The sequence below is a fragment of the Zonotrichia leucophrys genome, chromosome 6 (genome assembly GCF_028769735.1).
Source record: "Zonotrichia leucophrys gambelii isolate GWCS_2022_RI chromosome 6, RI_Zleu_2.0, whole genome shotgun sequence".
Classification (NCBI taxonomy): Eukaryota; Metazoa; Chordata; class Aves; order Passeriformes; family Passerellidae; genus Zonotrichia; species Zonotrichia leucophrys.
The window spans coordinates 15,576,880-15,593,519 of record NC_088176.1 but is presented as its reverse complement, the minus strand read 5'-3'; the positions used below and the strand labels follow the sequence as shown (position 1 = coordinate 15,593,519).

At 35.0% G+C, this 16,640-nt stretch overlaps 1 protein-coding gene across 2 annotated transcripts in view; it reads left to right on the top strand.

The window, feature by feature from the left end:
• Positions 1 to 16,640, top strand: part of IDE (insulin degrading enzyme) — a 52,219-nt gene that overhangs the window by 5,354 nt on the left and 30,225 nt on the right. For both annotated transcript variants that reach the window (XM_064716262.1, XM_064716261.1), the window contains exons 2-11: positions 3,016 to 3,200; positions 4,535 to 4,742; positions 5,561 to 5,730; positions 7,811 to 7,933; positions 9,353 to 9,465; positions 9,876 to 10,038; positions 10,652 to 10,744; positions 11,278 to 11,369; positions 12,958 to 13,038; positions 15,007 to 15,110. In XM_064716262.1, the coding sequence (XP_064572332.1) occupies positions 3,041 to 3,200; positions 4,535 to 4,742; positions 5,561 to 5,730; positions 7,811 to 7,933; positions 9,353 to 9,465; positions 9,876 to 10,038; positions 10,652 to 10,744; positions 11,278 to 11,369; positions 12,958 to 13,038; positions 15,007 to 15,110 (1,307 nt within the window). In that variant the 5' untranslated portion in view covers positions 3,016 to 3,040. The remainder of the gene's footprint in view (positions 1 to 3,015; positions 3,201 to 4,534; positions 4,743 to 5,560; positions 5,731 to 7,810; positions 7,934 to 9,352; positions 9,466 to 9,875; positions 10,039 to 10,651; positions 10,745 to 11,277; positions 11,370 to 12,957; positions 13,039 to 15,006; positions 15,111 to 16,640) is intronic.

Genomic DNA, 16,640 nt, shown 5'->3' with positions numbered 1-16,640 from the left:
AGCGCTTTGGAGTTTGTGCCTTGGGGGTCATATTTTTGTTAGCTAGTCACATTCTTGCATTGAAGCAACCCTCAGGAGTTTCTGTTAATTGGTTTTCAAATATGGTCCTTTAATTGTTCAAACATTGGACTTAGATTTGACTACACAGGCTAATTTTTAATTAAAGTAACTTTGCTAAAATAACTCTGAGAGATTAAAATAGTGAAGCAGAATCATATATCACTTAATGCCCCTCTGTAATACTCTGTTTGCAGGTGAAACCTGGCATCCCCAGAGAGCCTTGCTGCTTCCAAGGGACTGCCTGCCTGGAAATGATTACAAAAATGGAACCTCAAAGAATAGAATATAATTTCACTAGAAGTGCTGTAATTGAAAATTCAGTGTTGGTTTTAAAGGATACTTCTCTCGTACAAGTGAAATAGTTTTGATGAGGAGGAAGAATATTTCCTATTAATTGAATAGGGACACTGTTCTCAGCTCAGACATCCATATTCTTTTTTCCTTTCTACCTTTGTAATCCTTCCACCTGTAATTTTTGAGCCAGTGCAAGAATTTCTACTGCCACAGTAATGCTTTGTATTGTTCCTGCTATTTTGCTTTTATTGGCTTTTCTCTGTTGCTTCTGCTTTATGAAAGTAGTAAGGCAGTATTTCTTTTAATGTTTTTGTTAGGCTATTAGCTCTGCAATAAACATAGCACCTCTTTTGTGGAAGAATTGTTTTGCTACTGACCAGCAGCATCCAGTGCTTGCTATAATGACAGTACAGCAAGTAGCTGTAGCACATGGACTTTAGGACAGTTTCTGAACATGACCTTCAAAATAAAGCTATTTCTCAATAAGTACAGGATTTCTGGTTTTCTTAATTTTATTTTTTTTGCCTGTGGTTAAAAGCAGTTCTATTGTCAAAAAGTGATTTAGAGAGTTTTAGGATTCTGGTGTGAAAGAATAGAGTGTGGTATTTTATAAAGCAATTGCACTTACTTAAAAGCTGCACAGGAAAACAGTCATATGAGGGAATGTTTAGTATTTATTGAGTCTTACAGTTTACTCCTTAAGCAAACATAATGGTGTAGAAGTTCTCTCTGAAGTGAAAATTTTCCTTCTCACTTTTGTATTGTAGTAACATATCAGCAGGAGGAACAGCACGTAAGCAGGAAGGTGTTGGTCTTGTCCTCTTGATGTATTTGCCTTCCAGGAGCACTGCTTAGTTGATCAGCCCTTGCTTTTATTCCAGTTGTCTGGCACTGTGATTCACTTTGCAGCAAAATAATCGTAGGTAATCATGCAAACCCATTTGAAGTTAGAGGATGTTGTATTCACAATGCCCACTGAAATAACAGTGAAGGTGGAAATAAAAATTTCAGTCCTTAGTTTGAAGGCTTAATTACTGGTGTTGTCCTTTTGAAAATTGTGGCTTTTTCCTGTACTGGAATTTCACTACCAAGCTGGAAGTAGCCTGTGAAGGAGGCAGAAGTAGGGAATCATAATAAAATGAAGTGGAGGTGTACAGCTTCATGAGACACCAATTGAAATCTCCTAAGGTTTCAGAGCTGCGTAATTTGATGAATCACATTGGAAAGATGAGTCATCTGAACAAACAGTAAAGTTCTGTGACTTAGTGATGTGGTATGGAAGTAACAAGGAGATATCAGATGATAAGGAAATTGTATAACATTTAAAAAAACGCCACAACTCGAATAGTTTATAGTATCTATGTGTCTTCTGAGAGACAACTAGTGTCTTACTGAGATGGAATATTCTAGCTGAAAACCAAGGTATAGGTGTTCATTAGCAGACATGGAATCAGGAGCTTAAGGGATGTCCTTGTTCTCCTGCATACTTAGATCTGTCAATCTAACTTGTGTGCAAGTGAAAACAATTAGGAGCAGTTTAGTTACTGGTTTTCATATGTGAAAAGTATCTACACTCACTTAAAAAATTTTACACAGTAGCTTAAGTTTAGTAGAGTATTTCTTAAAACTCTGAACATGGAGGCATCTTTTAATTGTTAGCATGGCTTGTATCAGTCCTGTTGATGCAGAGAAACACAGATGTGGTACTTGAATCTTTGTATTTCAGTGGTATATGCGTTTTTCAGTGGAAGAAGGCCATAGGCATTCCAAGCAGGATTATCCTGAGCAGGGGGTTAAGCTAGTGGATAAATGACCAGTTTAAATGAGAGTGTACACATTTAAATTTAAATTCAGCATTTCAGTTACTGTTTAGTGATTACATATGTTTTCTAAAGTATTTGATACTGGGAGAAGGATGTTTTACTAGTTTATATGTTTCCTTCTAAAATGCATTGAAGCACACATTTTAAAAAGTTATTTGATATTGTTTATAGCTTTTGCTTGGAGACTTTCAGATTCTGAATCACACTATTTTCTTAGCATTTTACAATTATGCCTTCAAAGAAGGGTATCTTGTAGCATCTGTTAAACTAATGGTAGAAGTTTAAATAAGTGAGAGAGTATATTCCTGTTTGTCATGGCAGTTCTTCAGTCTTTGGATTTTTGTGGCACTATTGTAAACAGTGTTACTGATTTTTGCTTGAGTGTACAAATCCAGTGGTCTGTTAGTAAAATTTTGTTTATTTGACAATCAGAGTTACAACACTTGTAATATAATCAACAATTCAGATCCATGAAATACTTTCCTGAAGTTTGAAAGTATACTTGAGATAGCAGTATATGCTTCATTTGATTTAATTTTTATCGTAATCAAATAAGGGGTTGACATTTATTAAGTTTGGGTTGTTTCAATTACAGTTAACATGATACTTGAAGCACTCAAGTGATCTACATCTTTATTGTATTTCTTGGTCTTCAAGGTTTCTTTTTTGTTTTAGCAGCAGTATCTTTCAGGATCTGAATTTTAGGAAAGTTCAGTGAATTTTGCATGTAATAGAACTTCTAGCTGTTGGTATTGCCCTGTATTGTCTTAACATAATATTAAAAAATTAGCAAGGCTTAAGTGAAGATAATAAGAAATTTTTTTCTTTTTTCTTTAAGGTTTCAGAAGGAGTCAAACAACAAAATGAACAATCCAGCTATTAAGAGAATAACAAATGAAATTATCAAATCACCTGAGGATAAACGAGAATATCGTGGACTGGAATTGGCAAATGGCATTAAAGCTCTTCTCATTAGTGACCCCACCACAGATAAGTCCTCAGCAGCACTTGATGTCCACATAGGTATTCAATTCGTATTTTGTAATTATGTCATTAATAAAAATGCTTCAAGTTCTGATATCATGATGCAAATAAACTGACAGGAGTGGTATGCAGTTGGCAGCCTAGCCTTTTATTGTAATTTATAGTTTATTTAATTCTTTGACACATCAAGTTCAAAATTACTGGAGCTAAATGCTCTTACTGTACTCTCTGTTTACTCAAGTGTAGCTCAGTCAGTTGAAAGGCTGCTTTTAACCATGAAGTTTCATGTTATGAAAGATCTTTTGTAAGCAGAAAAGGGGTGGGTGCAAGTGCAATGATTTCAGACAGCTCCATCTGTCATGTCAGACTTTTTTTTTTCATGCTAAGTTGTTGATGTGTAGAGGTGAGAAAATGCTGTAGTGCTAGAGAAGTTGGAGAGGCACTCCCTAACTTCAGTGGTGCCTATGTGTGCAAACAGAAATATGGGAAATAGAAGGGGGAGGCAATTGCTTTGGCTCTTTGGGATAATAGAACCCTTTTCTTACACCTGAGGTATATCTCAAGCTTGTGTAGTTTTTCAGTTGATTGGAAGGTGAGATGCAGCGTGTGCATAACCTAAACACGCTCTTGCCATGTCTGTAGTTGGGAGCTCCTGCCCCTCTTCGTGTTAGGCCAGAAGTCATGATGGACTTCAAAAACTTCTGGCCTTTTCTGTTGTGGGGATGGCTGTCCCAGATCATTATCTAGTTCAGAACATCCTGAATGTGGTTTTGTTTAGGTCCTGTGGCAGTGATAGCCAACTGCAGCATTGCTGCACACTCTGAGGTGAGGCTGCCACTCTCCAGCTTCTGCCTTCTTGTTTCCATTCTTCCAAATCATTCTTGTCTTTTAATCTGTTTGTCTTCACACCTGCTAGCTGGTCATCCATAGCTGCTTGTGTTCAGGCAATTACAGGTTATCACTCATCCTATAAACCACAGGATAAATACCTTTTTAATGATGGTTGGCAATTGCTGCCTCTTAACACAATGCATTTATTAAAGCCAAGGTATAGATCTCAGAACATTGTGATATGCCAGGTCTTTACAGATTATGAATCATGGACTTCAATTGAAAATCATCTGTATAAGGAAGTGTAAGCTGATCTGGAGAGACAATTTGACACACTAATTGGTTCAGTTATTAATTCTAAATTTTCAAATATTTTTTGAGGATTAATTTTAGTTGACTGTAGTTGCAGAAGTGTTTTCTTACAGTCACAGAATTGATATAATTGTCTGAAGCCACATGCTATAATTCAGAGTTCTTTAAAAGACTTAATGTTTTAGTATTACTTTTTTATGAATGGCTACATGAAATTTTTCCTCTTGCAGGATCCTTGTCTGATCCCCCCAACATTGCTGGGCTTAGTCATTTTTGTGAGCATATGTTGTTTCTGGGAACCAAGAAATATCCAAAAGAGAATGAGTACAGCCAATTTCTAAGTGAGCATGCTGGGAGCTCAAATGCTTTCACGAGTGGTGAACATACCAACTATTACTTTGATGTGTCACATGAACATCTAGAAGGTGCACTGGACAGGTAAATGTATTTTTTAGTATTTAAATTTTATTATATATGTTCTAATTGAATTTATTACTGTAAAAGTTTTCTGATAGTTCTATCATTATGATATTTTAAAAAAAGGTAAAAACCATATTTTGTTAAAATTGATAACGAGATATTTTTCAGTTTGAAAGTCTTACTCATATTTATTTCATCTAGGAGAGTTCTTCATTGAGACAGAATTTCTGAAGTTTAAATGCTGTGTTTACACTGAATATTTTTGGAAATGCAAGGCACAGAATCTGATCATGAATTTACACATTGTGCAAACACTGGGATGGTGCAATCAAAATCTGTGCTTCCCATGGGATCCTTATTGACAGCAAAACAAGGGTGAAGTCTAGAAATATTTAAGGATGCTCTTAGTAGAGGGAACTTGCTGAAATCTCAGTGTTTTGTGGGATGGGACAGAAATTGAAAGCTGTGTAGCCAGTGAGGTAGACTGAGTTTTCTCTTTGGCTTCTCCCTGGATGTCTGACAAGACTTACTTGATTGGTGAAATTAAGAGCCTCTTGTACCTAAAACTCAGAGTAGGAGAAATTTTCACTGTGGGAATTGTGAAGTAAGACCCTTGATTCTTGTACTACCTTATATGATGAACATATTGTCTGCATTTATAAACAAAGAAATTGAGAAATAAGGATATAAAATCAGTGTCAAAACTGTTAAAGAATTCATAAGTTCTGCATTAAAAAAGAATTTATTCATCTGTTTTCAGGAGGAACCAAGTTTTATACTTTTCTGTTGCAATTTATATTCAGTACTCTTGACTTAACTAATTTTTTTCTCTTTAGATTTGCCCAGTTTTTCCTGTGCCCCCTGTTTGATGAAAGTTGCAAAGATAGGGAAGTGAATGCTGTTGATTCTGAGCATGAGAAGAATCTGATGAATGATGCCTGGAGGTTATTTCAATTGGAGAAGGCTACTGGAAACCCCAACCATCCCTTCAGTAAATTTGGAACAGGTTTGTCAGAATATTCTTATCCAGTGGCATTGTGTGTAACATACATAGCATTATTGTTTATATAAAATTGCTAAAGACAGACCGTAACAGTTCTCTTATTTTCCTTTCCATATATGTTTATTATGGTGCTTATGGCATTTTTCACATTGTAGACCAGAGCTAGACAATAGCATAGGAAAAAGTTTGATCCAAAACTTTGAGTACAATGATGAAGAAATCTTTGTGATCCTGATAATTACTGCAGTGAGTGCTGTTTTCAGTTACTGGTACTGTTGAGTCTTTGTGTATAACAATGTGAACAAATTGTGTTTAAATTGTTGTTAGCCACATGCTTTTTGTTTTTTAATATTGCATTTAGACTAGATGACAGTGACTAGGTTAAATCAGAAAGATCAGCAAAATGCTATGAGAATTACTGAGTAGGAATATAGAAACAAAAATCTGCACCATAGAACGCAACAGTAGGAGACTGATAGACAAAATCATCTGGGACAAATCCCAATCCTATGGCGGTAATTTTTTTATGCTTAGTAACAATTGAAAATAATTGTTGTTAAGCATAAAAAAGCAATTCAAAAAGCAATAAAGTTAAGATACCATAGTTCTGGACAAAGCCACAAATGTTTGATGATTTGTTAGAAGTTTAAATGTTGGGTGGTTTTTTGGATAGGCATTATTTTCTACATGAATTTATTTTTGAAACCTTTGAAGTAACAGGACTGCACTGTTTGATCATTGAATATAATGTGTGCAAAAAAAATGTGTTTTGTGGATGGGTCAGTTTGCTTTATGAGTAATTGATTCAAATATCGGGTGTGGTAGGAGGATGGGAGAGCAGATAATGGGCTTTAAGGCAGTGGTTTCTTCCTCTGTCTCTAAAAAGATAAGATGTACCTTTACATCTGTTGATGGAGAGCATATTTTTGGGTCTGGTGGCCCCCTGCCACAAGAGCAGGTATTGCTTTGTTGACCAGAAAAGAGAGGCTCTGTGTAAAATTGTAACTCCATTTTCCAAACAGGTAAATTTTAAAACAAAGCCTTGGGAGCTGTGCATTAGTAGGCAGGTGTTCAAAGTACATTCTGTAATCTCTGCTACTGAAGGCATTATTTAATTCCTATGTAGCACACATAGAAAACATAAGTGGAAATTGCAGAAATAGTTTTGTACAGTTTAAGAAGGTTATCTAGCTCACACAAGGGAAATGTTTTCTTGGGGAGAATACTCAAAATGTGCTCAAATTCAACAGTAACAGTCATATTCCTTTCTCCTTAGATTAGGTTCTGATTCTGAAATTAAATTGCAGCATGTAGCTTTCCAGTAGGTATGACTTGGCAGAAGTAGAGCTCAGCTTTGATGGTGTTTATTTACCCAAAGAAATGGCAACTGTGATGCATTTGGCAACCTTATTGTTTCCCTTTGATCAGCTGAGATGTTGTTAATCTAGCAGAGTATGGGAATTACTCCATTTGATGCTTCAGCTTACTCCTCATTGCTGTGCACCCTGTTTGGTCAGCAAACCTTCTATTATTCCTTGTCTCTCCATAGAAACAAATGCACTTTCCCCTTTTGTTTTTAAGAGTGTGCATTTTTCCAGATACCTCTCACTGATCTCCCTGAATTAATGCTTGTGATGGTGATTCTTCTCCATCATTACCCTCAATGTCAAGTAGTTTTCCAGGCACTTGTGCACTGGCTAGTGTCCATTTTCTACAGCTACAAGGTGTCTTTTGACTGTTGCTTCCTAAAGTCCTCCAGTACTGTAACAGCACAGTTACCAACTGAAACTTTGTTAATTTATTTTATCTTCTGTATTGAGGCTGTGGGAGTAAACAGAGTAGGGTGTCTAGAACTTCACCATTTAATTTGTCTGCATATGGTGAGGAATATAGACAAAGTATTTAAAACATGAGACAATATTGAGCCAGTTTCTTATTATGCATATTGATTATTTTTAAAATTAATATCCATCCAAAGGAAAGCAGACTGATTAATTTATATATTTCTTTTTGATCTGTAAGATTAATCTGTAACATTAAATATCGTTAACCTCACATATTGTTAATTATTTTCATGTTACAGGGAACAAATTCACTCTGGAAACTAGACCAACCCAAGAAGGAATAGATGTAAGGCAAGAGCTACTGAAGTTCCATTCTACTTATTATTCATCAAATTTAATGGCTATTTGTGTCTTAGGCAGAGGTGAGTTTGCTCTCTTGCTTGAGTAAGACTTTACATGTATACTTAAAAAAAAAGGAGGTTCCAACCGCTTAGAACCTTCCACAGCTGAGATGGTATTTTACAGAAGTTTGCCAAAAGCTTAATAACAGTTTGTTGAGAGCTGTTTGCTGTTTGGAAATGCTCTGGCAGACTAGTATTTGTATGGTGTTTCACAGTAATGCTTAGATGGTGAGTATGAATGGAAGAAAGTGAGCTTTTTATCTAATCAAGGGCAAATTCACTGAGGAATTTTACATGGAAACTTTTACAGTAAGAATCACATTGGCAGTTGTAAATCTGTACTAAAAGAAAACTGTCCCTGCAAGATTAAATGAATGTTTATTTTGCTGATATGCATAGAAACTGGTGGCTTTTAATAGAATAACATGCAGGTCACAAAATTTAAATATATAAGGAACCTTCTTGGTTCACATTGTTTTGTTAGTTTTTTTCCCCAGCACAGCTCTGGTAGTGTAGTCTAGGAGCATGCATCTGTTGGGCAGGAAAGATTCTACTTTCTCAGTTTACCTGGGATTGTTTTGATAACAAGGTAACTGCTTTTAGAAATCTTTCAATCTATCAAATCTTTCATTTTGAGATGTCCAAGCAATTGATTTTTTTTTTCTTCCAATACCCACCCTTGGAAGTCTTTCATTAAAAAATTGTCAGTAGAATCTTTTTTTATCTTATGCTCACTTTGAAAAGTGCTCCAAAATGCATTTCTTGAGGCAGAAAGCAATTTTGAAGGCAGCATTTCAACAAAAATAATCTAGGTCAGTTTGGGTGAGTTAATGCACGTCGTCATGTTCTTTCTGCAAAAAGTCTTCTCTCATTCTTGCAAAGTACTGCATTCACAGACTGAAATTAGAATGGATGGAAAATTAGAAGTGCTTGAACAGGTCACAGGTGTGTGTGTTTTGTGCCAAGGACAGACCTGGTTCAAAGTGTACTTGAAGTGCTGGACATGAGCTGAGGCTAAAGAAAATTCAAGTTTTGGCAAAACTACTTTCACTCTAGAAAATTTGCAGGTGTAATTTTATGCCCCTTAAACTTTTGTAGAATGTTTATTTTCGTAGGTGTTCAACATCTGATGTATCTTTCAGTTCTAGCTTAGTTTAATCTGTAAAGTGTAGAGATATATTTTCAGTTACAGGATTTAATTTATTCATGATTGAAGCCTTCCTTTAATAAGCATGGTGCTTCTAGCATGTTACAGTTTAAAATTTAAATATGAATAATTGGTTTCTTTCTGAAATGAAAAATCATAACTAACATAATCATAACATTAAAAGTACTTTTCTGTATAATTCATGACTCTCCCAAACAATATTAAAAAAAAAAAAAAGTTAGTTGGAATCCTTATATAATTACTGTGTTTTTCCTAATGTTTCTTTATTCTAGAATCCTTGGATGAGCTGACTTGCTTAGTGGTCAAGTTATTTTCAGAAGTAGAGAATAAAAATGTCCCTATACCAGAGTTTCCTGAGCATCCTTTCCAAGAAGAGCATCTCCGGGTACGTACAGAGATACGTCTTCCACCCAGAGTGTACATTTTAAATGTTATTTTTTATGTTTCAGTAATACATTGTGCACTTCACTACTCTTTTATCAATGTCCCTGTTGAATTCCATATTTTTCTATTGATTTTTCACCCACTTTTCCATGCTGAGTATAGTTTTGTATAGGTTATAGTAAAGGTTGCACATTTGGTTGCAGTTGTAAGCAAACTGTGAGATAATTAATTTTCTTTGTTTTTATAATGAATGTCTGAAGTATTGCCCTAAGTTGTAGATACTTTTGAGATTTAGGAGATGTGTTTGTAATATGTGTGTGTGTGAATGGAACATGATACATGCTCCTGAGATGAATACAGTAAATGAGTTTCCCTTTGTTTATGGATCTCCTTGCTTGTTTCTCTCCTCAGCAACTTTATAAAGTGGTACCCATTAAGGACATTAGAAATCTTTATGTCACATTTCCCATACCAGACCTTCAGAAATACTATAAATCAAACCCTGGCCATTACCTTGGCCATCTGATTGGGCATGAGGGCCCAGGGAGTCTTTTGTCAGAGCTTAAAGCCAAAGGTAAGTCCTTCAAGGGTGGAGAATTGAAAAATGTTTGATCATACGGTTTTTTAAACTTTACTGTGTCTCACTTAAAATAGATCTCTCTGTGTTAAAGCCTTTATCTATTTGAATAATTTGAACTCTTAAGTCATTTTGTGCTTTATTTTTATTTCTGCAGCAGGGAGGAATGAATAGGTAACAGTCACTCAGGCTGTGAGGCTATTATTTCTTTTACTCCCCTTTATGTGCCTTGTTTAGAGAGAGTTATTTAAACTTTGGCATAATGATCTTGTCTCTATTCTGTCACTAACTTTGAGGTTACGGTCAGGTCCCTTAATGTCTGGAACATTATAATGGTGTATTTTTTGCTATTTACTTTATATCATTTTGTTCCACACAGAATCCAGTAATCCAATAATCAAATGAACTTGAGTTTGTCATATCACTCTGAGTACAAAATCAGATGGAGCTGACTTGGGTTATGTTTAACTTGCACTGTTGCTGTAGGCATTAATGAAGTAAAGGAAAATGTGTAAATGAATCAAAATGGGGTTTAATGTTCCTGAAGCATGCAAAAAGTTGCATAAATTGTTATAGATTTATGTAATATAGTTTCTTTTTAATGACATAGGGTGGGTAAATACTCTTGTTGGAGGCCAGAAGGAAGGTGCTAGAGGTTTCATGTTTTTCATCATTAATGTGGACTTGACAGAAGAAGGACTTTGTAAGTGAAGCACTTTGTCTGTATTCCATGTTATTGCTGATGTGATGGTTTTGTGTTTGTATCTGAAGAGACTAATTGGTATTATAGCTTGAAAGCCAGTTTGTTTTAATTAACCTGTTAGTATTCTGTGTTTAGTTCCTCTAAGTATGCTAACACATTTCACCTAGCATAAGAAATCAACTTAAGGTTATATTAAATTAGTTAATTAAATACTTCAAATAAACTTCTTTAGAGAAGAAGAGCTGTTAGTACCTTTGTGTGCTACTTATTCATACTATTTAGACCCAAATTAAATTATATTGTAAATAAATTTTTTCACATAATAAGACATGTTCAGTGCACTTCTTGGAATTATCTAGGCGCATAAACACTTACCTTAAATTTATATCTGAAAAAAGCAAGTTTAACTTTTTTGGTGGGATTGCAGATGATCTTGATGTTTCAAAGCGTAATTAAAAATAAAACCATATTTGTGTTCATTAAATTTCTTTGTGCAGAACTGAATGAATTATTAAGTATTTTTTTCTTTTCAGTGCATGTTGAAGATATTATTTTGCACATGTTTCAATATATTCAAAAACTACGCACAGAAGGACCTCAAGAATGGGTTTTCCAAGAGTGCAAGGTAAGCAATTGGGGCTGTACCATATGTGATGGTTGTCTTTTTACAAACTTTATTTATTATTAGATTATTTGACTTTGTAACTAGCATTTAATAATCACATGGTAATTAAGTTTGTTAGTTTTTAAGATGCAACATGACACAAATGACAAGTACACTCAGAATACATTGTCTTAGTGTTGGTGTGGAATGCTTTTATAGAGCTGGGATTAGGATGGCACAGTGGAGGTGGAGGAAGAAGAATCTTGCTCTGTCCACAAGGGTTTTACATAACTTTGCTTAGTCTTCACTGGAGAAGGGGGGAAACATTTACTTTGAGGAGTAACATTGAACTGGAAATTTAAATGGCTGCTATTCTACCCCTTTGAGATTGTAAAGGCAATAGGGCATTGACTCTGCTGTTTGTTCCCCTCATCTTTTTGAAAAGTCAGCTAAAGGCTTTTCATGAAGTACTTTGGCAGTACATGTCAGTCTTTGTTGAACTGTTCATGCTCCTTATAAGTCTGGATAGTTCTGTGTGCACAGAAAATGTGGTGTCTTATTAGATAGCACTGCTCTTCTCAGTGTCAGTGTGAACAAACCCAGTTTTATTTTTATATATATATATATATATGTAGTGTCATTGGTTCAGTACATGTGCTTGGGTAAAGATTCCTTTTCCATCTCAGCTTTGATCCAAACTATTGAGTCTCCCTGAAATAGAAATTCTGCAGCTGGGTTAGCTTTGTTTCATACACTTGGACACTATATACCTGTGAAAGTACTCTCAGGTCTTGTTATCCTCTGCTGAAAGTCCCAGTGGATTGGTTTCACTGACAGAGTAAGCAAATCCAGGGTTTGGAAAAGGCAGTTCCATCCTTCTGGCTCATCCCTGTGCCTTTCCCTTGCTCCTCTTCTCACTGTCCCAGAACTCCTGAGCCTGTGGGACTGTGGGGTGAGTCAGAGAGCTTGCAAACTAGTATGAAAAGAATCTTTGAGTTTACTTTCAGCTGAATTGTTGAGTTAATCAGTCTCTCTGCATGGTTTCATGGAAGGATGGACTGTACTTTTCACTGGCTTTAAAGTCTTAGCTCTCTTTAATTCACCCTTGCCATTATATCCTAGGAGCGATGTGTTCTATTTCTCTGGCTGAGACAGCAAAAAGAAACACACTTTTTCTGTCTCTAAACTTACTCTTGGCTGACTGAACAAAAGGAAGAGAAAAGGAAGAGGGAGAGAGAGGCTTCAGTTCATTAATATATGACAAACATTGCACTGGAACACTGTGTACTGGTGGGATCAGAGTTGGTGTGTTTTCAAATTATCAGGAAATTTAAATCTATGAGAGATGAGGCAGATCTCTTAGGCAGCTTGAAAAGGACTTACAAGACTTGTGTAATGCTTCACATTATGAGGCTATCACAAATTGCTTGGGAGTTTGATACAACTTGAATAATCCTGAAAACTTAGGTTAGGTACTTGTCTGCTATAACATGGATACAGCAAAAGTACTTCCTTTTCTTTCAGTATAAAAAGGAATTATGTAGCCAGTAATTATTCTTAAAATAGGCTTTAATTTAGGATCTTTAATCATTCATACATTGTTTTCTAGGATCTAAATGCTGTGGCATTCAGATTTAAAGATAAGGAACGACCACGAGGTTACACATCAAAGCTTGGAGGAATGTTGCACGTAAGTGGAGAGGATTGTTTTTGGTTGGTTGTTGTTTTTTCTAATAATAATTTAACAGTGTATTTGATTATCCACTTAATAAATACAGGCATCTGTGAGGTCCTTTGCACTTCTTGTATACTGCATAGGTCTTAATTTTGGCAGTCGAAAAGTCACATTCTGTTCATTCTACCATTTTATACTTCTGTATTTGGTAGAACTGATTATACAGTAACTGGAGGTGCTATTTGATCTGTTTCAGTGTTTCTAAAGACAGATGTACCTTGCCATTGCATTTGGTAGCTAAGTGTTCTCTAGAGAAATATTAGGCAAAGAATATTTTTTCATAAACACTGTGTTCCTGAGTTCATAGTGTTGAAATACTGCAGTGAGCAGAAATGTTTGTATTAAGATTGCAAATTACAAATGCTTGACTTCACAGATGTGGTTGCATATTGGTACTGAAAGAATCATGTAGCTTTTACTTGGTCTTTCATGCTTCTTGCAAAATTCCCTGAGTTTTTTTTTGTTCTAGTGAAATGACACAACTTTTATACATTGCAGCCATTTGTCATTTTATACCTAATGTCTGTCTCCATCTGTTCAGAGAAATTTTTGGTTTCTTTGCAGGAATTACCGGTTTAAATTCTTTTGCAGGAATTACTGGTCTAAAATAATGGTGTTTAATTTTCAACTTTTCTATCTGTATGCTGAAAAGCATTAGACTTGGCTGAAAACATGTAAATGGATATTTAAAAGAGCTCCAGTGTGGCATGCTGTCTCTTGCTTTTGTTCTGTCCAATGCCTAAAATCTCTAACAAATGGACTTCCGACTTCTGAAACAGCCTTTCAGTAATTGTTGGATTATTTCTGATTACAATTGCTGTCTCCAAAAATCAGGCCAGGAAGTTGCCAGCAGTGTTCCAAACAGCAGGGTATTGAATGAGGACTTTTTTTTAACTGTCTTTCTTTTGCTTGGCAGTGTGAATGGTAATTTTTGTTCTGCTTTAGTAGTTAAATGACCATCAAATTCTGAATCTTTAGCATTCCCACTTGAATTTTTAATAACACAGGTTTGGTTCGTTGTCCTTGATCTCCACCCCCTACCACCCTTCCTCTTTTCCACAATCCTTTTTGTGACTTACTTTCTGTTCTGGAAGTCATTCCACTGTAATTTCTTGTATGATGTATATAATTCAGAAAGCCATTTTGGAATATTTCTGGTTGAGAAAAGTACATTGGTATGGCAAAGTGCAAGTACTGAGCACTTATGTCACCTATGGTAATTTGCCCTTGGTAAACAGGTGTTTATCAAGAAAGTTTTCCTGTCAACTACATTAATCATTTTTAGATGAGTTTTAGCTTTTTTTTTTCTTCTGAAGTTGCCATGTACCTTAAGAGATTTTCAGATTGACCCTAAATAAAAATGTTAGAATTAAGTGTTTAAACATTTATTATACTTTTAGATATTAAAATATAATTTTCTTTAAATTATTGTAAATAAGAATTGAACTGTTCAAGAGTCCTAAAAAAGCCTAGGTTTTGTGTTTCTTTGTTTTATTTTGCTTGTTTATGTTTTGTTTTCCCTAAATGTACTCTTGTGAGTACTTGGTCTTCTTTTACCTTCAGAAATATCCTGCAGGGGTCAGCATTTACCATGTTATTTTTACTTTAATCAAAATACCATTTAAAGGTGGGTGACTTTTATATTGAGACATTAAATATTCTAAGAGAGAAGAATGGTAAATATGAATTATGTAGAATTGCCTAGTACGTGAGAAATACGATTACATAGTTAGAATGCTACTCCCTCTTGTTTAGTTTTGAGGGAGATTTTAAAACATCCTACACATCCCTAATTTGAAATTACCAAAGTAATATAGCTTTAGTGACCAGGAGTGTTTGCTTTTGTTTCCTCTACTGAACCATAGCTTTTTCATGCTTACTTTTGTTTCATTCACCTACGTATTCCTCGGCTTTGTTTTTTAGTATTATCCTATAGAAGAAGTATTGGCTGCTGAATATTTGCTTGAAGAATTCAGGCCTGATTTAATAGAGATGGTACTGGATAAACTGAGACCAGAAAACGTTCGGTGAGTTAAACTGAATTTTAACACAAACATCATAAGAAAGCAGATGAACTAATGGAAACACAAAGTCTTAGGTGTCTCTTGCAGCTCCAAAGTAAATGTGATTGAAAAACATTCACTATGTTTCTTTGTATGAGAAGGTCTTAGATATATGTTAATTTATTTTCAAAGGTTGATGTGTTTCAAATAATTATCAGATAATGTCAAATAAACTTGAATTATGAACTATATTTGCAAATGTGATGGGTTGTGGTGTTTCTGGAGATATGCAAGTAATGATGGAATAAATGGAGTTGCCTATATCAGCAGCAGTAGTTGCCATAGTAATTAATGCCCTTTAAAGAAGGGCCCATATCTCTGTGTGTGGGTGTGCATCTGTGTAATGTGCGTGGGATGCTTCAGCTGGAGCTTGATGGTGTCGAAAGATCATCTTTTGAACAAACAATACCTTAATTAAAGTCTCTAGTTCTGTTTCCCAAAGTATTTAATACTTCTCTATTTGGAATGTATTTTCATCTTACTCTACCACCCAAGTTCTTGAAAATTTGATACCTCTAACATACGAGCACTGTTTTTAGTAATTAACATAGAGAACGTGTAATTACTTGATCTCTGTAGAAAGCTTAACCAAATTCCACATGAATGTGAACTTTTAACTGATTTTAGAATTGCTTACAAGCAATAGGTAAACCTGAGCTGATGCTGATTTAGTAAAGAAGCTGCAGGTGTTAATGAGATCTGATGATTATTATAGCTTTACATAGCTTTGAAGCATAGGTCTTAACGTTGCAAGAAAATAGTCAGTATTATCTGATTCATAATGTAAATTGGATTTTTTTTACTGCCCAGAGAACTTCCAAAGCATCTTCTTACTTAAACACTGAAAAATTGCTGGAGGAAATTAGTACAGGTGCATACATTCATAGATTCTTCAGCTTGTCAGATGCTTTGCATGCTACAGACCACTCACCACTTTTCTGTGCTACTCTTGTTGCTGGCTGTACCAGCCTTTTGACATTCTTTCCTGACTTAAGAAATAGATGTCATTTAATAGATGAAGAAGTGTGTCATTTTAAACTTTTGTATTAAAAAGGTGCTAAATATTGAGAGAAAAAAAATGGCTTTCAGAACTGGAATAGACCTGGTTTTATGGCTTCTTCAGTTAACTGTTAAAGAAATTATATATTGTCTTATCAGACTTTCATAGTTTGATTTGACTGAAAGCAAATACTAACTTGTATGTAGTAGTTTTTTCCTTTTAGATATATTTTAAGCACTTATCCCGTGAAATTAGAAGTAGATTGAAATGAACTGCAATTTTTAAAAATATTTTACTTAACTAAGACCTTCAAAGTATAGTAAAATATAACAGGGAATATAATTTTATAGTATCTTTTGTTTTAAATTGCTGGCAAGATACATTATCTTGGGAAGGGGAAATTTACTTAAGTATTGCTAAAAGTGATTTTGTGGTACCTTATGAAGATTCAAAAAAGCCACTGTGGATTTTGTTTTTAGTGGGCTCTTCTAAAA